Source organism: Anomaloglossus baeobatrachus, chromosome 4, assembly GCF_048569485.1.
Source record: "Anomaloglossus baeobatrachus isolate aAnoBae1 chromosome 4, aAnoBae1.hap1, whole genome shotgun sequence".
Lineage (NCBI taxonomy): Eukaryota > Metazoa > Chordata > Amphibia > Anura > Aromobatidae > Anomaloglossus > Anomaloglossus baeobatrachus.
Window position 1 is genome coordinate 664,944,220 of NC_134356.1, and position 23,844 is coordinate 664,968,063.

General features: G+C 49.4%; 1 protein-coding gene across 1 annotated transcript; it reads left to right on the forward strand.

Moving 5' to 3' along the window:
* The first annotated feature begins 555 nt into the window (after positions 1-555).
* LOC142302065 (surfeit locus protein 4-like) lies at positions 556-19,725 on the forward strand. The gene is made up of 6 exons (XM_075343143.1): positions 556-682; positions 6,574-6,760; positions 6,841-6,917; positions 8,167-8,210; positions 9,320-9,506; positions 19,044-19,725. The coding sequence occupies exons 1-6, from the start codon at positions 635-637 to the stop codon at positions 19,308-19,310; spliced, it is 810 nt and encodes a 269-aa protein (XP_075199258.1). The 5' UTR covers positions 556-634; the 3' UTR covers positions 19,311-19,725.
* The last annotated feature ends 4,119 nt before the right edge of the window (positions 19,726-23,844 follow it).

The following is a 23,844-nucleotide window of genomic DNA, read 5'->3' on the forward strand; positions in this document are numbered from 1 at the left end:
GAGTTTTTCACACCATACCTGGTATCAAAGGAAAAAGACTGAAAAAAAAAGCAGGAAAAACCTCAACTGTTTGTAGTGCCAGTACAATTCATTTCTGGATTGTAGACTGTAAAAAATACAGCTAAAAAGGCAAAAAAACAACATAAAGGGAAATTTGCACCAGAATTCTGGAGTAAATCTGAAATTTCCTGATGGATTCTTCCCAATATGCAAAATCAGAGCATAAAGGAGTGGGGGAAGGTAAGTGACAACTCCTGGCACCACACATCCAGCTCTTCCTAGTGGTTGTCAAGTTAGCTCCTCCCCCTTAGCCAGAGGGGGCGGTACAGCCGGCCTGGCCCCGCCCACAAGTCAGCACTCGACTCCTGTCTGTCCACGTTGACAGTGAGGGCACGTTGCCCGTACTCAATATGGACGCCGCCCATCTCCAATCATATTGCACAACCCTGTGAAGCAGTGAGCTGGGGCGCTGCTATTGGTCGAAAAAGAAACGCGATTCCATATGTCGCCAGATATTCACCAATAGCAGCGAGTGTTGAGTGATGACGCAGTGATGCGGGACCACGCCCACTACAACCAGTGCCCGGGCTGACTGCTGGGCGGACGGGCTCACTGACTGGCGGTACGGGAGGAGATGGCGCCCTCCGATGTGATGGGAGCAGCTGAGGAGCTGGCAGAGCAGGTACCGACTCCCCGCAGTGATTCCCGCTCCGCCACCCCCGGGCCACCGCTTTATTATTACCCTACACTCACAAAACCCTCCTTATAAGTCACATGGTACGGTCCATGTATTCCTACCCTGCGGCAGCTGTTGGTATGTTCCGCTGGCTATGTGTGATGCTCGGACTAAACCATCTGATAGGGGAGGATAATTGATTGATTAACAAGTAACCTTCCTGCTGCAGTGACCAGTGACCCCGTGAGGCAATGTCCGCCAGTTATATCATATCGCTCTGCAGCCTGAGGGCATTATGGGACTTGTAGTGCTACACTGACCAGCATAGCCTCCAGTGGCTCATACACTTGGACAGCAGCAATGTCTGCACCTTTATCTGGTCACTCTGCCATTGTCACGCAGCATCCAATGACTGCCATTAAAGGGGTCCTCTCATCTCCATCACCCCTGGTCCACCAATCAGAGGAGTGACTGTGTCCGCCACCTGACGCCCCACGGGATTGGCTGAACCTTTCCGGGAGAAGATCGAATACAAGTTTTATTTTTGCGCAGTGGGTTTTTTGTTTTTGTTTTTTTTTTTGTTTGTTTTTTACATTAAAAATCACTTTGTTTTTCTTTTTACAAATTTTTTTTTTCTTCATATTTTTAGGTTTTTAAAGGAATAAAATCTCTTTATCCTCTGTGTGCAGCGGTGAGGTGACCAGGGCGGAGAGGGGTTTTCTGTTTTTGGAGGGGGAAAAACTTGTGCAGCTTTCAGATCCGCAGCGCTGCGGACAATCAGTGTGCAACCTACACAGGCAGAGCTCAGTGATTGGCTGCAGACAATGACTGATATCAGAGAGAAAGTAAAGTGCAGGTTTTTTGTTTCTTTTTTTTTTACATTTTTTTTTTTTATTAATTTTTTAATTACATTTTTTTAAAAACTGCTACCGGGGGAAATGGGGTTTTCAGAACCTGGAAAACCCCTTTATAGTTGATGTTCCCACTTGTTGCTGTTTTGTTTATTTCTCTGCCGCTGTTCACACTATTGATCTGTTTCTTCTACATTTGTGGTGAAGATTTGAAGCTGTGGAGTTTTTCCACACAGAAGCTCTGGGGTTGCGCTGGATTCAAATAATAATAATTGGATATTTTTCCCCATTTCACCGGGGCCCTGTGTCTTCACTCTGCCACTGCTGCGGTTTACATTGGCGACCTCACTACTACAGTGCACATGACCGCTGCAGCCAAACACTGAGCTAAGAAGAGCTGCGTGCAAAAAAATACTTAATGATAGGAAGATCCAGGTTCCTCTTTCCCCTGAGAGATCACACTCACCCCCGCTGCACAGGGACCTTCCTCCTCCGGCCACACAGGGATCTCATGGCCCAGTTTTTCCTGTAGGACGGTCCTGCTGATCCCGCAGATCCTTGTCATACAGGAATATGGAGGGGTCACGTCCAATGCTAACGATACAGGAATCGCTCTGCCAAATCTCACTTTATATTGTGGATCAAGTTCGATTAGTAAAAATACAAAACAATCGGGGTTTCTTGACGATTACCTGTAGATCGACAACAAACATTAAATTTTGGGGGTGGAGGACCCTTCAACCCTTCAACAGTCACCTCGCCTGGCCCCATGACAGCCACCCGTGATGATGCTAAAGCAGGGAACAGACCAAGGGCCACGGAAATGTCCAGAGAGAGGAGTATTGTGATGTTTTGGGGGGGTCCCTGCAGTTTTACCCATTTTACATGTTCCCAAAGGAAAATTTACACATGGACTTTATTACAGAATTCACCTTTTGTGTTGCAAAACGTGAAACCTGCAGCGAATTCAGCAGAAATAATTGACATTCTACAGCTGTCTTTTTTTTTTTTTTTTATTCCCCCCTGCTGGAGTGGAACGTTAAGGGTGGAAACACATCTATGCGAGTAAAATCGGTCCGACTGGGCTGAAAAAAACTCGGCTGATTTTAGTTCACGTTAGGTGCGAGTGCAACACAAGTGCGATGCTTTTTCTGAATAAATTAATGGTTTTACTAGCGTGTGTAATGCGTGTGTAATGCGTATTTTTTACTATGTCATCTGCCATTCAGCGCTGTTACATGGCCGCTGACAGCAGACACAGACAGCCATGTAGCAGAGCTGAATGGCAGATGACAGCAGACACAGACAGAGCTGCACAATCAGAATGAACTCGGGTGAACTTCATCCGACTTCATTGTCATGCTGCGGCTCTGTCTGTGCCGCGTCCTGATTAGCGGTCACCTGTGAAGGACTCACCGGTGACCGCTAAACTCCTGAGTGACTGAAGTGAGCAGCCCTCTCTCATATACTCACCGATCCCCGATCACCGGTGCGGCGCTGCACGGCATTCACACTGCTGCGGCGGCTTTTACTATTTTGAAAAAGCCGGCCGCTCATTAAACAATCTCGTATTCCCTGTTTTCCCCACCCACAGGCGCCTATGATTGGTTGCAGTGAGACACGCCTCCACGCTGAGTGACAGGTGTCTCACTGCACCCAATCACAGCAGCCGGTGGGCGGGTCTATACTGTGCAGTGAAATAAATAATTTTAAAAAATGGCGTGCGGTTCGCCCCAATTTTAATACCAGCCAGATGATGCCATACGGCTGAAGGCTGGTATTCTCAGGATGGGGAGCTCCACGTTATGGGGAGCCCCCCAGCCTAACAATATCAGTCAGCAGCCGCCCAGAATTGCCGCATACATTATATGCGACAGTTCTGGGGCTGTACCCGGCTCTTCCCGATTTACCCTGGTGCGTTGGCAAATCGGGGTAATAAGGAGTTAATGGCAGCCCATAGCTGCCACTAAATCCTAGATTAATCATGTCAGGCGTCTATGAGACACCCTCCATGATTAATCTGTAAGTTACAGTAAATAAACACACACACACATGAAAAAATCATTTATTAGAAATAAAAAACACAAACAAATTCCCTCATTACCAATTTAATAAGCCCCAAAAAGCCCTCCATGTCCGGTGTAATCCACGGACCTCCAGCGTCGTTTCCAGCTTTGCTGCATGGAGGTGACAGGAGCTGCAGCAGACACTGCCGCTCCTGTCACCTCCACGTAGCAACTGAGGTGAGTAGCACGATCTGCTGAGGTGTCACTGAGGTTAATCGCGGCCACCGCTGGATCCAGTGGCGGCCACCGGGTAACCTCAGTGACAGCTCAGCTGATCGCGCTACTCACCTCAGTTGCTGCGTGGAGGTGACAGGAGCGGCGGTGTCTGCTGCAGCTCCTGTCACCTTCATGCTGGAAGCGACGCTGGAGGTCCGTGGATTACGCCGGACATAGAGGGCTTTTTGGGGCTTATTAAATTGGTAATGAGGGAATTTGTTTGTGTTTTTCATTTCTAATAAATGATTTTTTCATGTGTGTGTGTGTTTATTTACTGTCACTTACAGATTAATCATGGAGGGTGTCTCATAGACGCCTGACATGAGTAATCTAGGATTTAGTGGCAGCTATGGGCTGCCATTAACTCCTTATTACCCCTATTTGCCAACGCACCAGGGCAAATCGAGAAGAGCCGGGTACAGTCCCAGAACTGTCGCATATAATGTATGCGGCAATTCTGGGCGGCTGCTGGCTGATATTGTTAGGCTGGGGGGCTCCCCATAACGTGGAGCTCCCCATCCTGAGAATACCAGCCTTCAGTCGTATGGCTTTATCTGGCTGGTATTAAAATTGGGGGGGACCGCACGCCATTTTTTTTAATTATTTATTTATTTATTTCACTGCACAGTATAGACCCGCCCACCGGCTGCTGTGATTGGGTGCAGTAAGACACCTGTCACACAGCGTGGGGGCGTGTCTCACTGCAACCAATCATAGGCGCCTGTGGGCGGGGAAAGCAGGGAATACGAGATTGTTTAATGAGCGGCCGGCTTTTTCAAAATAGTAAAAGCCGCCGCAGCAGTGTGAATGCCGTGCAGCGCTGCGCCGGAGATCGGGGAACGGTAAGTATGAGAGAGGAGGGGAAAATGACCGACAGACTGTGAGAGAGGGACAGAGATAGTGACGGACCGACAGAGAGACAGAGAGACCGAGAGGGAGAGACCGACTGACAGAGAATAGTGATTGACAGACATTGGGAGACATCGCTCGTTTCCAGTGTTTTAGGAAACATGCGAGAAATGTATTTAGAAAATCGGATGTCACTAGGATGGTGTGAGTGCCGTCCCGTGACATCCAATTTTTTACACGCTCCCATAGACTTGCATTGGAGAGACTCGCAGTAGAAACTCGCAAAAAAGCAGCATGCAGCGATTTTTTTTCTCAGTCCGATTTGGACTGAGAAAAAAATCGCAGATGAGAGCTGAATCATTCACTAACATGTGTCCGATTCCAATGCGAGATTTTCTCCATTGCTCTACTGCGAGAAACTCGCAAGTGAGAAGCAGCCCTAAATTGAAGCTCCCTGCCTTATTCTCACCCTCTGGCGTATTCATCTCTTTCCAGTGTTGCTCCGGTCACTGTCTGGCAATTTGTGACCTGCCACCAGCTCCAGTGTTTCATGTTGCATGCTTTAGGTCACAACTCAAAACAAGTCTATGAGAGCCTCCTTCTCTCTCATAGACTTGTATTGTGACCTAACTTCCAGATAATCAGAAGTTAAGGGCACAAGATGGCATTGCAGGACTGGAGAAACGCCGAAAAAAGGGTGAAAACAGATGGCAAGTATAAGACTTAGGGGGACTTAGATTTAAAGTGCCACTCCAACGGTGGTGCAGCCACTGTGTACATATATTACATTACTGATCCTGAGTTACCTCAAGTATTATACACCAGAGCTGCACTCAATATTCTGCTGGTGCAGCCACTGTGTACATATATTACATTACTTATCCTGTAGTATACTCCAGAGCTGCACTCACTATTCTGCTGGTGCAGTCACTATGTATATACATTACATTATTTATCCTGTTTTATACTCCAGAGCTGCACTCACTATTCTGCTGATGCAGTCACTGTGTACATACATTACACTACTGATCCTGAGTTACCTACTGTATTATACTCCAGAGCTGCACTCACTATTCTGCTGGTGCAGTCACTGTGTACTTACATTACTGATCCTGCATTGTACTCCAGAGCTGCACTCACTATTCTGCTGATGCAGTCACTGTGTACATACATTACACTACTGATCCTGAGTTACCTACTGTATTATACTCCAGAGCTGCACTCACTATTCTGCTGGTGCAGTCATTGTGTACTTACATTACTTATCCTGTAGTATACTCCAGAGCTGCACTCACTATTCTGCTGGTGCAGTCACTGTGTACTTACATTACTGATCCTGCATTGTACTCCAGAGCTGCACTCACTATTCTGCTGGTGTAGTCACTGTACATATACTGATGACTTATTTCTGCTGCCAATACTTGGATCAGTTCTCCGGTTTGGATGATCACATCTTTCATCTCTTGTTCGTGTTTAACCCTAAATATTTGCCCAGTGCCCGCGGTGTACCCTGCAGATAAGGCCGTGCCCGCTGGCTCTGCTCCAGGCTTCTGGGTATTTGGATATCCTGCAGATTACGTTACGCTTGATATTTGCACATGGTGTCAGTGTATTCAGGAGAGTCCTGTGTAATATCAGTCACACATGTAGGTGTAAATGTCATCACCGGACGTACAGTAGTGCGCCTCCTGAATTGCTGATAACAGGGAATAATAGACTTCATGACGTGCAGAGCTCATATTTGTGGTCTCTCTGCTGCCCTCTTGTGATCATACTGGAGAAGTACAGGGCGATGGGATCAGAAACCCCTGGGAATTAATTGCTGACCCTTTAAGATATGTGTTGTTTGTGGCAGTGGGATGATGCGTCGGGATTGCTGGGCCACTGAGCTAACACTCTACCTGTCTTCTTACAGTTCCTACGGGTGACGAAGCGCTATTTACCGCACGTGGCACATCTGTGTCTGATCAGCACCTTCCTGGAGGACGGCCTGCGGATGTGGCTGCAGTGGGACGAGCAGCGGGATTACATCAGCATGTCCTGGGGCTGCGGGATGTTCCTGGCCACTGTGTTTGTTCTTATTAACATGCTGGGACAGCTGGGTGAGACCCCGAGACCGCTCCCTGTGCCCCCCACACCTCCTCCTCCTGCTGGGGTGATAACACTGTGTGTCTGTGTTTAGCTGGCTGCGTCCTGGTCCTGACGAGGAAGTTTGTCCCATACGCCTGCCTCGGCCTCTTCATTATCATTGTCCTGCAGGTGAGCGGATACAGCGTCCATCATCGGTGTCCATATTGTAGCGGCACAGACTGCAGGGTGTTAGTGTGATGCCTCCATACTATGGTGGACCCCCGACCACCACTGTGTGGCATATCACGCTCACGATGCCCCACGGTAATGTGGCATGATCACCACTGGGCATCTTGCGGGTCAGCGTGCCAGTGACTGTTCACGACGCGACGGCTCAGACCCTCCCACTGCAGTAGAAGAACTGTGCTAAGACATAAATAGTCCATGACCAGGACCACAGTGCCACCCAGTGCTGGAGAGGAGGTACTGCAGTCCCATAGACACAACTGCAAAGTAATCTACACAGTCTGCTCAGCACTAAGACACTACTGAATGAATGGAGCTGAGGCCACAGAGTGAATCCGGTTCTACACCTCGTGGACGGCTGGGTGTGGGTGCGTTACTGACCTGGGGCAGTGATGTAAGCACGGTGCACTATGGGAGAAGACGAGCCGCGGGGGCAGAGTGATGGCCAGTGTCTGCTGGAAGCCTCAGCTCCTGGTATTGTGCGGACATGACACATACCCCCGACCTAACATTGTACAGATGGCGCCCCCTACATGGCAGCCTTATACTGGTACTCCCTGATGGCAGAGCCCTCCATATTGTGGACATGATGAGGAGATGGAAGTGATAACTTGTCTCAATCTTCAGATCTCATTGTGATCGATCATCTGTGGGATGTGCTGAAAAAAACAGAGCGACTCCAAGCAATGCATAGGATTTTAGGAGGACGGGTCACCTGCCATAAATATGCATTGTTTTCCATGTGATGTAAATGCCGCTGTTCTCCTGAATCCGGAGACGTTTTTCATTTGTTTCTACTCCACTCCACTCCTGAGATATGGCCTCCTCTTCTCTGTATATAAATCTAGTTTTGTTAGCCAAGAGGGTGTGGTCCCAATGACGACGCCCACAGAAGCATTGAGGATAACGCCCACTTGGTAAAAAGGAATAAGTGTGTATACTGGGAAGAGATGGTCATATCTCTGCAATGGAGAGGAGCAGGAAGAAAGGACAAACAGCGCCGGATTCAGGAGAACAGCGGCATTTACACCGCTAACGTCTTGACCATAGGAGACTTTAGAGATCTGGTGGAGTCCATGTCTTGAGGAGGTCAGAGGAGGAGGTGTACAAATTATTAGTCAGGTGGTCTTGTATTATAGGGAGAATGTCAGACTGGACCACAGCTTTGAATGTATTTTTTTTCCTCTTTCAGACCATTGTATATAACATCCTGTGGGATTTGAAGTTCCTGATGAGGTGAGTGGAAGGGTCCTGTCTGCAGGTCCACATTTTCTATGAGATTTCAAGGGGGTGTTCACTTGTGCCCACCTACACTCGCACTACTAGTTTATGTAAGCAGGATCGCCACCTAGTGGTGTCTTGCTGTTACTGCAGTGCTCTAATTTCTGCTGATGTCATTTTTTAGGTACAGTGGAACCTCACTTAACGAGTAACAAACTTAACGAGAATTTCGCTTAACAAGCAACGCTTTCTGTAAATTTGTAACTCTGTTTACGAGAAAGCTTTGCTGTACGAGCAAAATCCTCACCGCACACACTTCCGGTTCCGTACATCCACCGCGCTCTGGCCAGCACTTGCAGTCCACACAAACACACACAAGCACGCACACACAAACAGTATTATGCTCACCTTACCTTCCGTTCGATCGCCGGCCTCATGGTTCTTGTAGTTCACCAGCTCATCGCGACGAGGGAGGAATCCTCGCGGCGAACTACAGGACCCAGGAGGCCGGCGATGGAACGGAAGGTAAGGTGAGCATAATATGTGTACCTTCCGTTCCATCGCCGGCCTCCTGGGTCCTGTAGTTCGCCGCTCCAGGATGTACATCAGCAGGCTGCGCAACGAGCCAGGAAGTTCCCCTGTCACCCGCTATTCAAAGACAGCGTGCTGACCAATCAGAGTCAAGCACCTCCTGCCTTTGACGTCAGCGCTCCTGGTGCGGAAGTTCCTCCCTCGTCGTCATGGTTACCCTATACACAGCCCGTACTGGTGAACAGCAAGTCCCAGGAGACCGGCGATGGAACGGAAGGTAAGGTGAGCATAATATGTGCGTGATTGTGTGTGTTTGTGTGCGGGTGTGTTTGTACGTGTGTGGAATCACACAATAGGGGACCAGGATGGGATATTTAACAAGTTGTGGAAGGAATTATCTGCATTGTAATGGTTTCCTATGGGAAATCTTGCTTTGCTGAACGAGTAATTTGGGTAACAAGCACAGTCCCAGAACGGATTGTTCTCGCTAAGCAAGGTTCCACTGTACTAAGTTTATAGGATGACAGTAGTCACAGGTACGAGAGAAGCGTTCACATTTATTGTCTCATCTCACCCCCATATTTTCCTACCAGGAACATGGCTCTGGGTGGAGGTCTCCTGCTGCTCCTGGCAGAGTCGCGTTCGGAAGGAAAGACCATGTTTGCTGGGGTGCCCAGTATTGGGGAGACGTCACCTCGTCAGTATATGCAGCTGGGAGGCCGTGTGCTGCTTATCCTCATGTTCATGACGCTGCTACGCTTCAATGCCAGCGCCTTCACAGTGAGTAATGGGGAGTGTGGGCAGGAGGGGCACCTGATTTGGGGGGTACAGATACTTCACCTGTGGGTAGAGACCGGCCAGATTTATGGACATCTGGAGGAGAAGTAGGTGCAGCTTAATAGGATGGAGGAGGTAACCATTCCTGGGTGCACTGACCACTAGGGGGAGCATGGAGATATAAAGGAGGAGGGGGCAGGGGATACAGAGGAGGAGGAGGGGGCAGGGGATACAGAGGAGGAGTGGCTAGGGGATACAGAGGAGGAGTGGCTAGGGGATACAGAGGAGGAGGGGGCAGGGGATACAGAGGAGGAGGGGGCAGGGGATATAGAGCGTGGTGGTGAGAGGAGTGGGCACTAATTACAGTGTGTGTTGGCAGCAATGGAATTTGGGTTTGTGCAGTACATAGATTCTGGGCGATGGTTACTGGATACATATTTCGTCAGTAGGAGGTCATGGTAATGAGCACTATTAATCGATATATAAGTGATGGGCACTGCTGGGAGCACTGGTTGCAGTGTGTATTGGGGGTAGGTATTGTATATGTGGTATATTGCTGGTGGGCACTGGGTACTGTATATACACTGTGTGCAGAATTATTAGGCAAGTTGTATTTTAGAGGATTTTTTTTAATATCGATCAACAACTATGTTCTCAATCAACCCAAAAGACTCATAAATATCAAAGCTTAATATTTTTGGAAGTTGGAGTGGGGTTTTTTAGATTTGGCTATCTTAGGAGGATATCTGTCTGTGCAGGTAACTATTACTGTGCAGAATTATTAGGCAACTTAATAAAAACCAAATATATTCCCATCTCACTTGTGTATTTTCACCAGGTAAACCAATATAACTGCACAAAATTTAGAAAGAAGGGAATTTTGTTACTTACCGTAAATTCCTTTTCTTCTAGCTCCAATTGGGAGACCCAGACGATTGGGTGTATAGCTACTGCCTCCGGAGGCCACACAAAGCATTACACTAAAAAGTGTAAGGCCCCTCCCCTTCTGGCTATACACCCCCCGTGGGATCACGGCTGCTCAGTTTTAGTGCTAAAGCAAGAAGGAGGAAAGCCAATAACTGGTTTAAACAGATTCAATCCGAAGTAACATCGGAGAACTGAAAACCGTTCAACATGAACAACATGTGTACCCGAAAAAAACAAAAATCCCGAAGGAAACAGGGCGGGTGCTGGGTCTCCCAATAGGAGCTAGAAGAAAAGGAATTTACGGTAAGTAACAAAATTCCCTTCTTCTTCGGCGCTCCATTGGGAGACCCAGACGATTGGGACGTCCAAAAGCAGTCCCTGGGTGGGTAAAGTAATACCTCAAGTGAGAGCTGCAAAACAGCCCTCTCCTACGAGGAGGCAACCGCCGCCTGCAGGACTCTTCTACCTAGGCTGGCGTCCGCCGAAGCGTAGGTATGCACCTGATAATGTTTGGTGAAAGTGTGCAGACTCGACCAGGTAGCCGCCTGGCACACCTGTTGAGCCGTAGCCTGGTGTCGTAATGCCCAGGACGCACCCACGGCTCTGGTAGAATGGGCCTTCAGCCCTGATGGAACCGGAAGCCCAGCAGAACGGTAAGCTTCAAGAATTGGTTCCTTGATCCATCGAGCCAGGGTGGATTTGGAAGCCTGCGATCCTTTGCGCTTACCAGCGACAAGGACAAAGAGTGCATCCGAGCGGCGCAGGGGCGCCGTGCGGGAAATGTAGATTCTGAGTGCTCTCACGAGATCCAACAAATGCAAATCCTTTTCATACCTATGAACTGGATGAGGACAAAAGGAAGGCAAGGAGATATCCTGATTGAGATGAAAAGAGGATACCACCTTAGGGAGAAACTCCTGAATCGGGCGCAGCACTACCTTGTCCTGGTGAAAAACCAGGAAGGGAGCTTTGGATGACAGCGCTGCCAGCTCGGATACCCTCCGAAGAGACGTGACCGCTACCAGAAAGGCCACTTTCTGTGAGAGCCGGGAAAGTGAAACATCTTTCAGAGGCTCGAAGGGCGGCTTCTGGAGAGTAACTAGTACCCTGTTCAGATCCCATGGATCTAACGGCCGTTTGTACGGAGGGACGATGTGACAAACCCCCTGCAGGAACGTGCGTACCTGAGGAAGTCGTGCTAGACGCTTTTGAAAAAATACCGATAGCGCTGAGACTTGCCCTTTAAGGGAGCCGAGCGATAAGCCTTTTTCCAAACCAGATTGCAGGAAGGAAAGAAAAGTAGGCAATGCAAATGGCCAGGGGGACACTCCCTGTGCCGAGCACCAGGATAAGAAAATCTTCCACGTTCTGTGGTAGATCTTAGCAGACGTGGGCTTCCTAGCCTGTCTCATGGTGGCCACGACCCCTTGAGATAATCCTGAAGATGCTAGTATCCAGGACTCAATGGCCACACAGTCAGGTTCAGGGCCGCAGAATTCAGATGGAAAAACGGCCCTTGTGACAGTAAGTCTGGCCGGTCTGGTAGCGCCCACGGTTGGCCGACCGTGAGATGCCACAGATCCGGATACCACGACCTTCTCGGCCAGTCTGGGGCGACGAGCAGGGCGCGGCGGCAATCGGACCTGATCTTGCGTAGCACTCTGGGCAAGAGTGCCAGAGGGGGAAACACATAGGGCAGTTGGAACTGCGACCAATCTTGCACTAAGGCGTCTGCCGCCAGAGCTCTGTGATCGCGAGACCGTGCCATGAAAGTTGGGACCTTGTTGTTGTGCCGGGACGCCATTAGATCGACGTCCGGCCTTCCCCAGCGGCGACAGATTTCCTGAAACACGTCCGGGTGAAGGGACCATTCCCCTGCGTCCATACCCTGGCGACTGAGGAAGTCCGCTTCCCAGTTTTCTACGCCGGGAATGTGAACTGCGGATATGGTGGAGGCCGTGGCTTCCACCCACATCAGAATCCGCCGGACTTCCTGGAAGGCTTGCCGACTGCGTGTCCCGCCTTGGTGGTTGATGTATGCCACCGCTGTGGAGTTGTCCGACTGAATTCGGATCTGCTTTCCTTCCAGCCACTGCTGAAAGGCTTGTAGGGCAAGATACACTGCCCTGATTTCCAGAACATTGATCTGAAGGGTGGACTCCTGCTGAGTCCACGTACCCTGAGCTCTGTGGTGGAGAAAAACTGCTCCCCACCCTGACAGACTCGCGTCTGTCGTGACCACCGCCCAGGATGGGGGTAGGAAGGACCTTCCCTGTGATAATGAGGTGGGAAGAAGCCACCATTGAAGAGAGTCCTTGGCCGTCTGGGAAAGGGAGACTTTCCTGTCCAAGGACGTCGACTTCCCGTCCCATTGGCGGAGAATGTCCCATTGAAGTGGGCGCAGATGAAACTGCGCAAACGGAACTGCCTCCATTGCTGCTACCATCTTCCCCAGGAAGTGCATGAGGCGTCTTAAGGGATGCGACTGGCCCTGAAGGAGAGAGTGCACCCCTGTCTGTAGTGAACGCTGCTTGACCATCGGAAGCTTCACTGTCGCTGAGAGAGTATGAAACTCCATGCCAAGATATGTTAGTGATTGGGTCGGTGACAGATTTGACTTTGAAAAGTTGATGATCCACCCGAAAGTCTGGAGAGTCTCCAGCGCAACGTTCAGGCTGTGCTGGCATGCCTCTTGAGAGGGTGCCTTGACAAGTAGATCGTCCAAGTAAGGGATCACCGAGTGTCCCTGAGAGTGCAAGACTGCTACCACTGCTGCCATGACCTTGGTGAAAACCCGTGGGGCTGTCGCCAGACCAAACGGCAGGGCTATGAACTGAAAGTGTTCGTCTCCTATAACGAAGCGTAGAAAACGCTGGTGCTCTGGGGCAATCGGCACGTGGAGATAAGCATCTTTGATGTCTATTGATGCTAGGAAATCTCCTTGAGACATCGAGGCAATGACGGAGCGGAGGGATTCCATCCGGAACCGCCTGGTTTTCACGTGCTTGTTGAGCAGTTTTAGGTCCAGAACAGGACGGAAAGAGCCGTCCTTTTTTGGCACCACAAATAGATTGGAGTAAAAACCCTGACCTCTTTCCAGAAGAGGAACAGGGATTACCACTCCCTCTGCCCTTAGAGAGCACACCGCTTGCAGAAGAGCATCGGCTCGGTCGGGATGTGGGAAGGTTCTGAAGAACCGAGGCGGAGGACGAGAACTGAACTCTATCCGGTACCCGTGAGACAAAATGTCTGTTACCCACCGGTCTTTGACCTGTGGCAGCCAAATGCCGCAAAAGCGGGAGAGCCTGCCACCGACCGAGGATGCGGAGAGAGGAGGCCGAAAGTCATGAGGCAGCCGGCTTGGAAGCGGTTCCTCCGGCTGCTTTCTTTGGACGTGAGTGAGTCCGCCAGGAATCTGAGCTCCTCTGCTCCTTCTGAGTCCTTTTGGACGAGGAGAATTGGGTCCTGCCCGAACCTCGAAAGGACCGAAACCTCGACTGTCCCTTCCACTGCTGAGGTTTGTTTGATCTGGGCTGGGGTAAGGAAGAGTCCTTACCCTTGGACTGTTTAATGATTTCCGCCAATTGCTCACCAAACAGCCTGTCTTGAGATAATGGCAAACTGGTTAAGCATTTTTTGGAAGCAGAATCTGCTTTCCATTCTTTTAACCATAAGGCTCTGCGTAAAACCACCGAGTTGGCGGACGCCATTGACGTACGGCTGGTAGAGTCCAAGACCGCATTGATAGCGTAAGTCGCAAACGCAGACATTTGCGAGGTCAAGGACGCCACTTGCGGCACTGATGGACGTATGATTGAGTCCACCTGCGCTAGACCAGCTGAAATAGCTTGGAGTGCCCACACGGCTGCGAATGCTGGAGCAAACGACGCACCGATAGCTTCATAGACAGATTTCAACCAAAGGTCCATCTGTCTGTCATTGGCATCTTTAAGTGAAGCCCCATCTTCCACTGCAACTATGGATCTAGCCGCAAGCCTGGAGATTGGGGGGTCCACCTTTGGACACTGGGTCCAGCGTTTGACCACGTCAGGGGGAAAGGGATAACGTGTATCCTTAAGACGTTTGGAGAAACGCTTATCTGGAGAAGCATGGTGTTTCTGGACTGCTTCTCTGAAGTCCGCGTGGTCCAGAAAAGAGCTCAATTTACGTTTGGGATACCTAAAATGGAATTTCTCCTGCTGTGCTGCTGCCTCCTCCGCTGGAGGAGAAATATCCAGCAGTCTATTGATGGCCGCTATAAGATCATTCACCATGGCGTCACCATCAGGGGTATCCAGGTTGAGAGCAGTCTCAGGATTAGACTCCTGATCACCTAACTCTGTCTCATCATACAGAGAATCCTCTCGCTGAGACCCTGACCAGCGTGATGACGTGGAGGGTCTCTCCCAGCGAGCTCGCTTAGGCTGCCTGGGACTGTCGTCCGAGTCAGAGCCTTCAGCCTGTGATGCCTGGGACCCCCTTGGAGCACGTATTAGTTCCAACTGAGGGGGACCGGGAAACATTGAATCAGCAGTGCCCATGGTCTGAGTGACCGGCCTGGACTGCAAGGTTTCTAGGATTTTTGTCATACTCACAGACATCTTATCAGCAAAAACTGCAAACTCTGTCCCCGTCACCGGGGCAGGGTTCACAGGCGTCTCTGCCTGGGCCACTACTAGCATAGACTCCGGCTGACGAAGTGGCACAGGGACCGAACATTGCACACAATGGGGGTCAGTGGAACCTGCCGGTAGATCAGCCCCACATGCGGTACAGGCAGCATATGAAGCCCGTGCCTTGGCACCCTTGCTTTTTGCGGATGACATGCTGTTGTCTCCTCAGAGCAATATAGGGGTATAAGCCAAGAAGCGACCGTACAGTGCAATATATATATATATGTACAAACAAAAGTACACAAAACAACACTGTGGCACTAGTGGGGTCAGCACTTAGGTGCTGCTTACCACCCGCTTAATAGCGGTTGTGTGGTCGCCAGAATCCCCTGTCTGGGTCTCCCAGGGCTATGTCCGTTCTCCAGCTCAGACTGCGTGCAGGAATGGCTGCCGGCGTCCAGTGAAGAGGGGCGGGCCGTGGGCGTGCTGCAGACAAAGAGCGGGAACTGGCGTCCCACTGTGCCCAGTGAGAGGGCTGGAGTATGTAAATAAGACTCCAGCCCTCGGCGCTGACTACTGTACAGCGTCTCTCCCCTGCCCTGACTGACAGGGCTGGGGGCGGGAACGAACGTAACTAGGCCGCAGAAGCCGGGGACTAGATTAATCAGCGCCACCGTCGTAAAAGCACGGTCGGCGCGAAGTCCCCGGCGCACCACAAGTCTCAGTCGCGCCGCTGTCTCCATGGCGGCCGGCGCGGTAGTTCCCCACATAAACTCAGCTAAGCTGCAGTGAGTAAAACCCAGGCGCACAGCGCTACTGTCCCCGGCGCACTAGAACACCCAGCAACGCTGGAGTGTGTCTGTGCCTGTCTGCACGGGGACACAGAGTACCTGAATGTTGCAGGGCCTTGTCCCTGATGGTACCCAGCTCCGTATCCAGCAGGATCTCCGGGTCTGTGGATGGAGCCCGGCCTCAGAGTCTGGAGGCCGGTAAGATCCCACTTCACCAGAGCCCTCAGGGGGATGGAGAAGGAAAACAGCATGTGGGCTCCAGCCTCCGTACCCGCAATGGGTACCTCAACCTTAACAAACACCCGACAAAAGTGGGGTGAGAAGGGAGCATGCTGGGGACCCTTTAGTATGGGCCCTCTTTTCTTCCATCCGATATAGTCAGCAGCTACTGCTGACTAAACAGTGGAGCTATGCGTGGATGTCTGACCTCCTTCGCACAAAGCTTGAAAACTGAGCAGCCGTGATCCCACGGGGGGTGTATAGCCAGAAGGGGAGGGGCCTTACACTTTTTAGTGTAATGCTTTGTGTGGCCTCCGGAGCCAGTAGCTATACACCCAATCGTCTGGGTCTCCCAATGGAGCGCCGAAGAAATAAACATTTCTGACATGCAAAAACAAAACCTCCAAAACTTTGTGACCAATATGGCCACCTTTCTTTCTGATGACACTCAGCAGCCGACCATCCATAGATTCTGTCATTGCTTGATCTGTTTACGATCAACATTGCGTGCAGCAGCCACCACAGCCTCCAGAGACTGTTCCGAGAGGTGTACTGTTTTCCCTCCCTGTAGATCTCACATTTTATGAGAGACCACAGGTTCTCTATGGGGTTCAGATCAGGTGAACAAGGTGGCCATGTCATTATTTTTTCATCTTTTAGACCTTTACTGGCCAGCCACGCTGTGGAGTAGTTGGATGCATGTGATGGAGCATTGTCCTGCATGAAAATCATGTTTTTTTTAACGATACTGACTTCTTCCTGTACCACTGCTTGAAGAAGTTGTCTTCCAGAAACTGGCAGTAGGTCTGGGAGTTGAGCTTCACTCCATCCTCAACCCGAAAAGGTCCCACAAGTTCCTCTTTGATGATATCAGCCCATACCACAAGATCTCCTTCTCTGCTCCTCTCTCATCTCCTCTTCCCACAATCGCGTACAAGATTTCTCCCGTGCCTCCCCCATAATCTGGAATGCTCTACCTCAGCACATCAGACTCTCCCCTACCATGGAAAGCTTCAAGAGGAACCTCAAGACCCACCTCTTCCAACAAACCTACAATAGCCCTCAGTCCAGTAGACCACTGCGCAACCAGCTCAGTCCTCACCTATTGTACCATCAGCCATTCCCTATAGACTGTGAGCCCTCGCGGGCAGGGTCCTCCCTCCTCCTGTACCAGTCTGTTTTGTACTATTAATGATTGTTGTACGGATACCCTCTTTCACTTGTAAAGCGCCATGGAATAAATGGCGCTATAATAATAAATAATAATAATAAATACCAGTACCCCACCTCCACCTTGCTGGCGTCTGAGTCGGAGTGGAGCTCTCCGCCCTTTACTGAGCCAGCCTCTGGCCCATCCATCTGCCCATCAAGAGTCACTCTCATTTCATCAGTCCATAAAACCTTTGAAAAATCAGTCTTAAGATATTTCTTGGCCCAGTCTTGAGGTTTTATCTTATGTTTCTTGTTCAGAGGTGGTGGTTTTTCAGCCTTCCTTACCTTGGCCATGTTCCTGAGTATGGCACACCTTGTGCTTTTTGATACTCCAGTAACGTTGCAGCTCTGAAATATGGCCAAACTGGTGGCAAATGGCATCTTCACGCTTGATTTTCCTCAATTCATGGGCCGTTATTTTGCGCCTTTTTTGCCCAACACGCTTCTTGCGACCCTGTTGGCTATTTGCCATGAAACGCTTGATTGTTCAGTGATCATGCTTCAAATGTTGGCAATTTCAAGACTGCTGCATCCCTCTGCAAGACATCGCACAATTTTTGACTTTTTAGAGCCCGTCAAATCTCTCTTCTGACCCATTTTGCCAAAGGAAAGGAAGTTGCCTAATAATTTAGCACCCCTTATATAGGGTGTTGATGTCATTACACCGCACCCCTCCTCATTACAGAGATGCACATCACCTGATTTACTTAATTGGTAGTTGGCTCTCAGCCTATACAGCTTGGAGTAGGACAACATGTATAACAAGTATCATGTGATCACAATACTCATTTGCCTAATAATTCTGCACACAGTGTATGGTATATTGTTGGTGGGCACTGGGTACTGTATGTGTGGTATATTGCTGGTGGGCACTGGGTACTGTATATGTGGTGTATTGCTGGTGGGTACTGTATGTGTGGTATATTGCTGGTGGGTACTGTATGTGTGGTATATTGCTGGTGGGCACTGGGTACTGTATGTGTGGTGTATTGCTGGTGGGTACTGTATGTGTGGTATATTGCTGGTGGGTACTGTATGTGTGGTATATTGCTGGTGGGTACTGTATGTGTGGTATATTGCTGGTGGGCACTGGGTACTGTATGTGTGGTATATTGCTGGTGGGTACTGTATGTGTGGTATATTGCTGGTGGGTACTGTATGTGTGGTATATTGCTGGTGGGTACTGTATATATGGTATATTGCTGGTGGGTACTGTATGTGTGGTATATTGCTGGTGGGCACTGGGTACTGTATGTGTGGTATATTGCTGGTGGGTACTGTATGTGTGGTATATTGCTGGTGGGCACTGGGTACTGTATGTGTGGTATATTGCTGGTGGGTACTGTATGTGTGGTATATTGCTGGTGGGTACTGTATGTGTGGTATATTGCTGGTGGGCACTGGGTACTGTATGTGTGGTATATTGCTGGTGGGTACTGTATGTGTGGTATATTGCTGGTGGGCACTGGGTACTGTATGTGTGGTATATTGCTGGTGGGTACTGTATGTGTGGTATATTGCTGGTGGGCACTGGGTACTGTATGTGTGGTATATTGCTGGTGGGCACTGGGTACTGTATGTGTGGTATATTGCTGGTGGGCACTGGGTACTGTATGTGTGGTATATTGCTGGTGGGCACTGGGTACTTTATATATGGTATATTGCTGGTGGGCACTGGGTACTGTATGTGTGGTATATTGCTGGTGGGTACTGTGTGCTTCTGGGAGGATTCGGCACATGCGGCCATAATCTCATCCCTGTCTTCCTCTCTTCCTCAGATCTTTCAGGACATCTTCGGCCTGACTCTTATCATCTTGGTGACTATCGGCTTTAAGACTAAGCTGGCGGCTCTGACCCTGGTCCTGTGGCTGACGATCATCAATGTCCTGCAGAACGCCTTTTGGACGATACCCTCCTATCGCCCCATGCACGACTTCCTCAAATACGACTTCTTCCAGACCCTGTCTGTCACGGGCGGGCTGCTGCTGGTGGTGGCGCTGGGCCCTGGCGGCGTCTCGATGGACGAACACAAAAAAAAGTGGTGACCGGTCCCTCAAATGGACGCAAATATATGATGCCCCCCACATTGCAGCCTGTAGCTTTACGCCATATGACAGGATTGTACCCCGGGGTCTCTGATGTAGTGAGAGAGCTCAGAATATGGAGGGCGGGCGATGGGCACTGCGTCTTTAGGTTACCAAGCTTTGCCCATACTCTGTTGGGGGTGATACAATGCCCGCTGCAGTCCCGGACCCCCATACACCTCCAGTAAACACTACCTGCATGAGTCACTGTCTACAGTCGGGCATCTCCCGCCCGTCTCGACGTCACTGGAAAAATGTAACAAACTCGGCTCCTATAATAATAATATGAGTCCGAGAGACGGAAACAACAAAAAGAAACATTTTATTGTATCAGAGGATTTGTATCGATGTTTTATAATAAATGACTATTTTCAGAGCGATGAGATGAGATTCTCTGTGACTGACGTCAATATTCTGCACAAACACTGATCCCCAAATTCTAGTTTTGCTCAACCATTATCTGAACTCCCACCATGCAATGCTCACTGATTACCGGAGGTCAGCAAAATTCCAAATTGTAGCTACGGCTGCAAGTCCCAGCACACGTGAGGGTCAGATAATCCGGACTAGGCTTTCTAGATCCTAGATTTGAAGCCTTAATTTGGGCACAAATGCAGCCCTAGCATTTAAAGGGACAGCATGGTGCGTAATTTTAGGGCATATTTACCCAATTAAAGGGGTTCCCAAACAAGCGATCAATCCCACCCTATCAAAAATCTAAAATAACGTCTCCACGTGGTGGGCTACACCTAATCCTCAAACACTAGGCAGCCCAGTTTAGTGTCAAAAGCAGTAGGAAATAAAGAAAATAAACTAACACATAGAACCAGCATGACCCGAACCCGATAAGAAGAAAAATACTCGAGCAACCAGGACTGATCTCAGAAAGAAAAAACAGGGGATGGGATCTGTGTTCCTCAATATATTCAACAATTAAGGGATTTAATGATAAGTAGTATTGGGGACACCGCACCAAGGGATGTAGAGCAGGGTCAGAGGGTGGGCAGTACCAAAAACTAACCATACAGCCTGCCAATGTGGGACAGTTCACAGCACCTTACAACCCAAGCTAGCATTGCCAGCAGCCATGGTGGGAATCTTGAAGAATTTGATGAAGCCTTGCAACCTGGGGAATGGAAGCCGGATGTCTGAACTCCCATGAGGCCCCAACCCCCATTGTGCAAAAATAAAAGGTATCAGCTATGCCCATGGATCTGGAGGCTTCCCCAATTACAGGACAGATCCACTGGAAAAAATGGTCTTCTACACCAGCTAAAACCTGTGGAGGTCTGCCAGGAGTCATAACAAGGCGCTCCAGAAGACGTCTGTAACCAATAGGAAAATCCTAATCACCCTGATCAAATCAGACACTGCAAAATGCTCTGAAATTGGGGAATATAAGGGACTGAGGGGGAAAAAGCTAATGTGAATGGGAAAGTAAGGTGGCGGAAAACCACCCTGTCCTTATGGAGGATAAGGAATGTACAGGAGAGGTGCAGCTTACTAAGAGCCTACCGAGGTGCTGATACCTAGGAAGAAACCCTCCACGAAGGGAGTCTGGAGCACCAGGAACATCCTTGTCGGGTGATGCCTTGCAGCTATCCCATACTGTAGTCTAAAGCTTCCTTGCAGAGGGTCCACATCACTAAAAGAAGATGTAAAAGGGTCAGAAATGTGTCTCAGAAAAGAGATGAGGCTTCCACTCACAAAGCACTGGAGAAGGACAACATCTTAAGATGAAACATTTCCAGGGATGGAAGCGCAGCGGTCATACCAAGGAAAATGAGACTTCCTCGTCTGTAGATAAACATCAAGAAGTTTGGATCTTTGGTCTCAACATCCAAAGCAACGGAGGTAGCTGAGGTAAAAAGGGGTATAATATCAAACCTAGAGAAGGTCAATGACCAGAAAAACTGGATCAGAATATCAAGCTCTGGGTCCCGAGATTTAACGGATCACTGGACCGCTCTCTGCGATGCTGGCTGGAGAACACAAGGTAAGGAAGGGTTAGAGAAGAGCGAATCTTCCCCAAGGAGTGACCAATGCGTGCAGCCAGGGACCTGGCCGATAAGCTGTAGACATGTGATTGATGCAAATAGATATGCATCAGAAACCTACCGATGAGCAAATGGCGGATCTCCAGAAAAAAAAACCCACAACACTGGATCTCGCGATTCTTACATACAACAATACGTGGCCCAGTTGTCCAAGCTGGCGATGTGGACCTGCAGATGTGGAGACTCCTGGCAGCTGCTGACATGACAGAGAAGCTCTTAATGAGCCCTATCCCTTCTACCCCCCTTGAATAAGTAAATTACCATCGTTGACTAAACTGTCTGGACCCGAGCTGAATAACTTTTGAGGTAAGAGGGAACAAGATGAGAACAGGCAGGTAGAAAAAAAGGGTTCAAGATATCAAAAAGTCCCGTGTGAGACTGGTAATGCAACCTGTTAAAAGAAGACTCGGTGTGGTGGATTCTTAAGTCATAGGTCAGGGTGAGCAGCACTGACCAGAGCTGATAAGACCTGCTACGATGCTCTAACAGATGACACGTGGATCAGTGAGGATACAAACTGTGGGGTATGCAAGATGGCATACTTAGACAAGTGAAGCAACAAGCACCAGATGAAGCATAACCAGGTGTGAGGTTACACACCGTAACGGTAAACATATAGACAATCCAGAACTATCAGCAAGTAAATGGTTAGTAGCAGGATATAAATGATGCAATGACAGCTGGTCCTTGCTTGCAGAAATGAGATTATACACAGGAGTGATAGATGAGTAGGCAATCAATCTGGTAACTTGCTTGCAGAGTTATTGTTTATAGCACAGATTTATGCAAACAGGTAGTTGTCGCAAGAGAATGGTTAACTGCAGGATAAGAGTGAAGCATTAGCAAACTGGAAACTAGCTTGCAGTGATGCCGTTACCTTGATTGCAGAGACTAAAGGTGTCAACAGGGTTGAGAACAATTCAAAGTTGGTGATGTGGAAACTTGATGGCAGAGATAGTCATGGATTAGTTCTAGGTCAGCTGACAAAGGGAGTTGGCCATAAGGGAAGGAAACTAGGCCCGGCGCTTGGAGCAAAAGCAGAAGATGAATCGCCAATAAAGATCCCAACAGACTATGGGAGGAAAATTGGAAAATTGATCAGAGGCTCCAAAGATCCACTGACATGTTACTTGGTGAAAAAATAGATCCCAGAGAACAACTAGAGATGTGAGGGGGGGGGGGGCATAGATCCTCGCAAAGACTCAGGGGCTGTTACAGGTCTGAGGGAGACAAATCTGATCTGAACAAAAAGGATAGTGAGGAAAAGGGAATGATGATGGTAAGACGATGCACTGCGGAGAGGAGAGCGTCCTCTTCTGGTGACGCAACTGCTGGTATTCTGGATGGATTTGACATAGTCCTTGTTTTGGGACGGACAGGGGTGAGGCTGGGTCGTACCCTCAGAAGTGATCTAAGACCAGAACAGGAGCAAAAACATGAAGGATGAGAATGGCTTGGAAGAAATGTAGACTGTCCAGTCGGGTGTTCGGAGGGGCGAGAGTCTGCATTTAGAGCATACCTACCCTGAGCCACATAGGAAACCCAAACCTCTCTGGAGGACATGAGGCGTCCCAGTTCTCCCGAGGATTATTTGAGGTGACAAGAAACCTGATGCTGAGGGGTTCTTGGTGCACAAAGGTCCTCCAGGGGATGAGGAAGAGAACCATGTCATCCTCAAGAGAAGTCCGCAAAAAAAGGAGTGAAAGATCTCCGGGACACCTGGATGATTGTGAGCCCCGCAGTCCAGTGGGGAAAAAGCACTTGTCATGTATGGCAGCCGAATGCCAGCTGAAGAGGCCACCATGTCCAAGAGAAGGACACAAGGAATCTCCCAGCCTGGGCCCTGTAGAGACTAATCGAGACAAGTGGTCACTGATCACAGGGGTCCAGAACGTCCCACAGACATCAGACCGGGCCGCTGAAACCTCGCAGGGCCAAGTGGCTAGAGAAACGGGTGCAAAGTATTAATCCAAGGCAGTCAACGCATCACATACATGGAATATGGTGGCTTTGGTGGCCCAATTCTTCCAGAAGTGGCCCTCACCCTGTGTAGAGCAAGGAGTGCTCCGCTCCTCTTATGGGTCACGTGATTCTGACTCTGTGTTCTGTGAGAGCCAGAAGTCACTTTTACAATGTAAGTCAATGGAGCTAATTAAAGGGGTTGTCCGAAAACCTGAACAGATTCTGCAGAAAAGCCCATTCCTCTGCGCTGTACGGAGATCACCAGTCATGTGTACTACTACTCCTATCATGTAGAATAAAGTCAGCTGACCTCCTCCATCCTTGTACCCCTCCCCCTTCATATATACAGTGTTATGCCAGCGCCCTCTAGTGGTCATAAGTAAAACTAAAAGTCGGGATCAAGTCCAATCTGCAAGGAAGCACTTTGCCCCTTGCGAGCCACCGTTAGATCACATGACTTTCCCGGAAGTAACCTG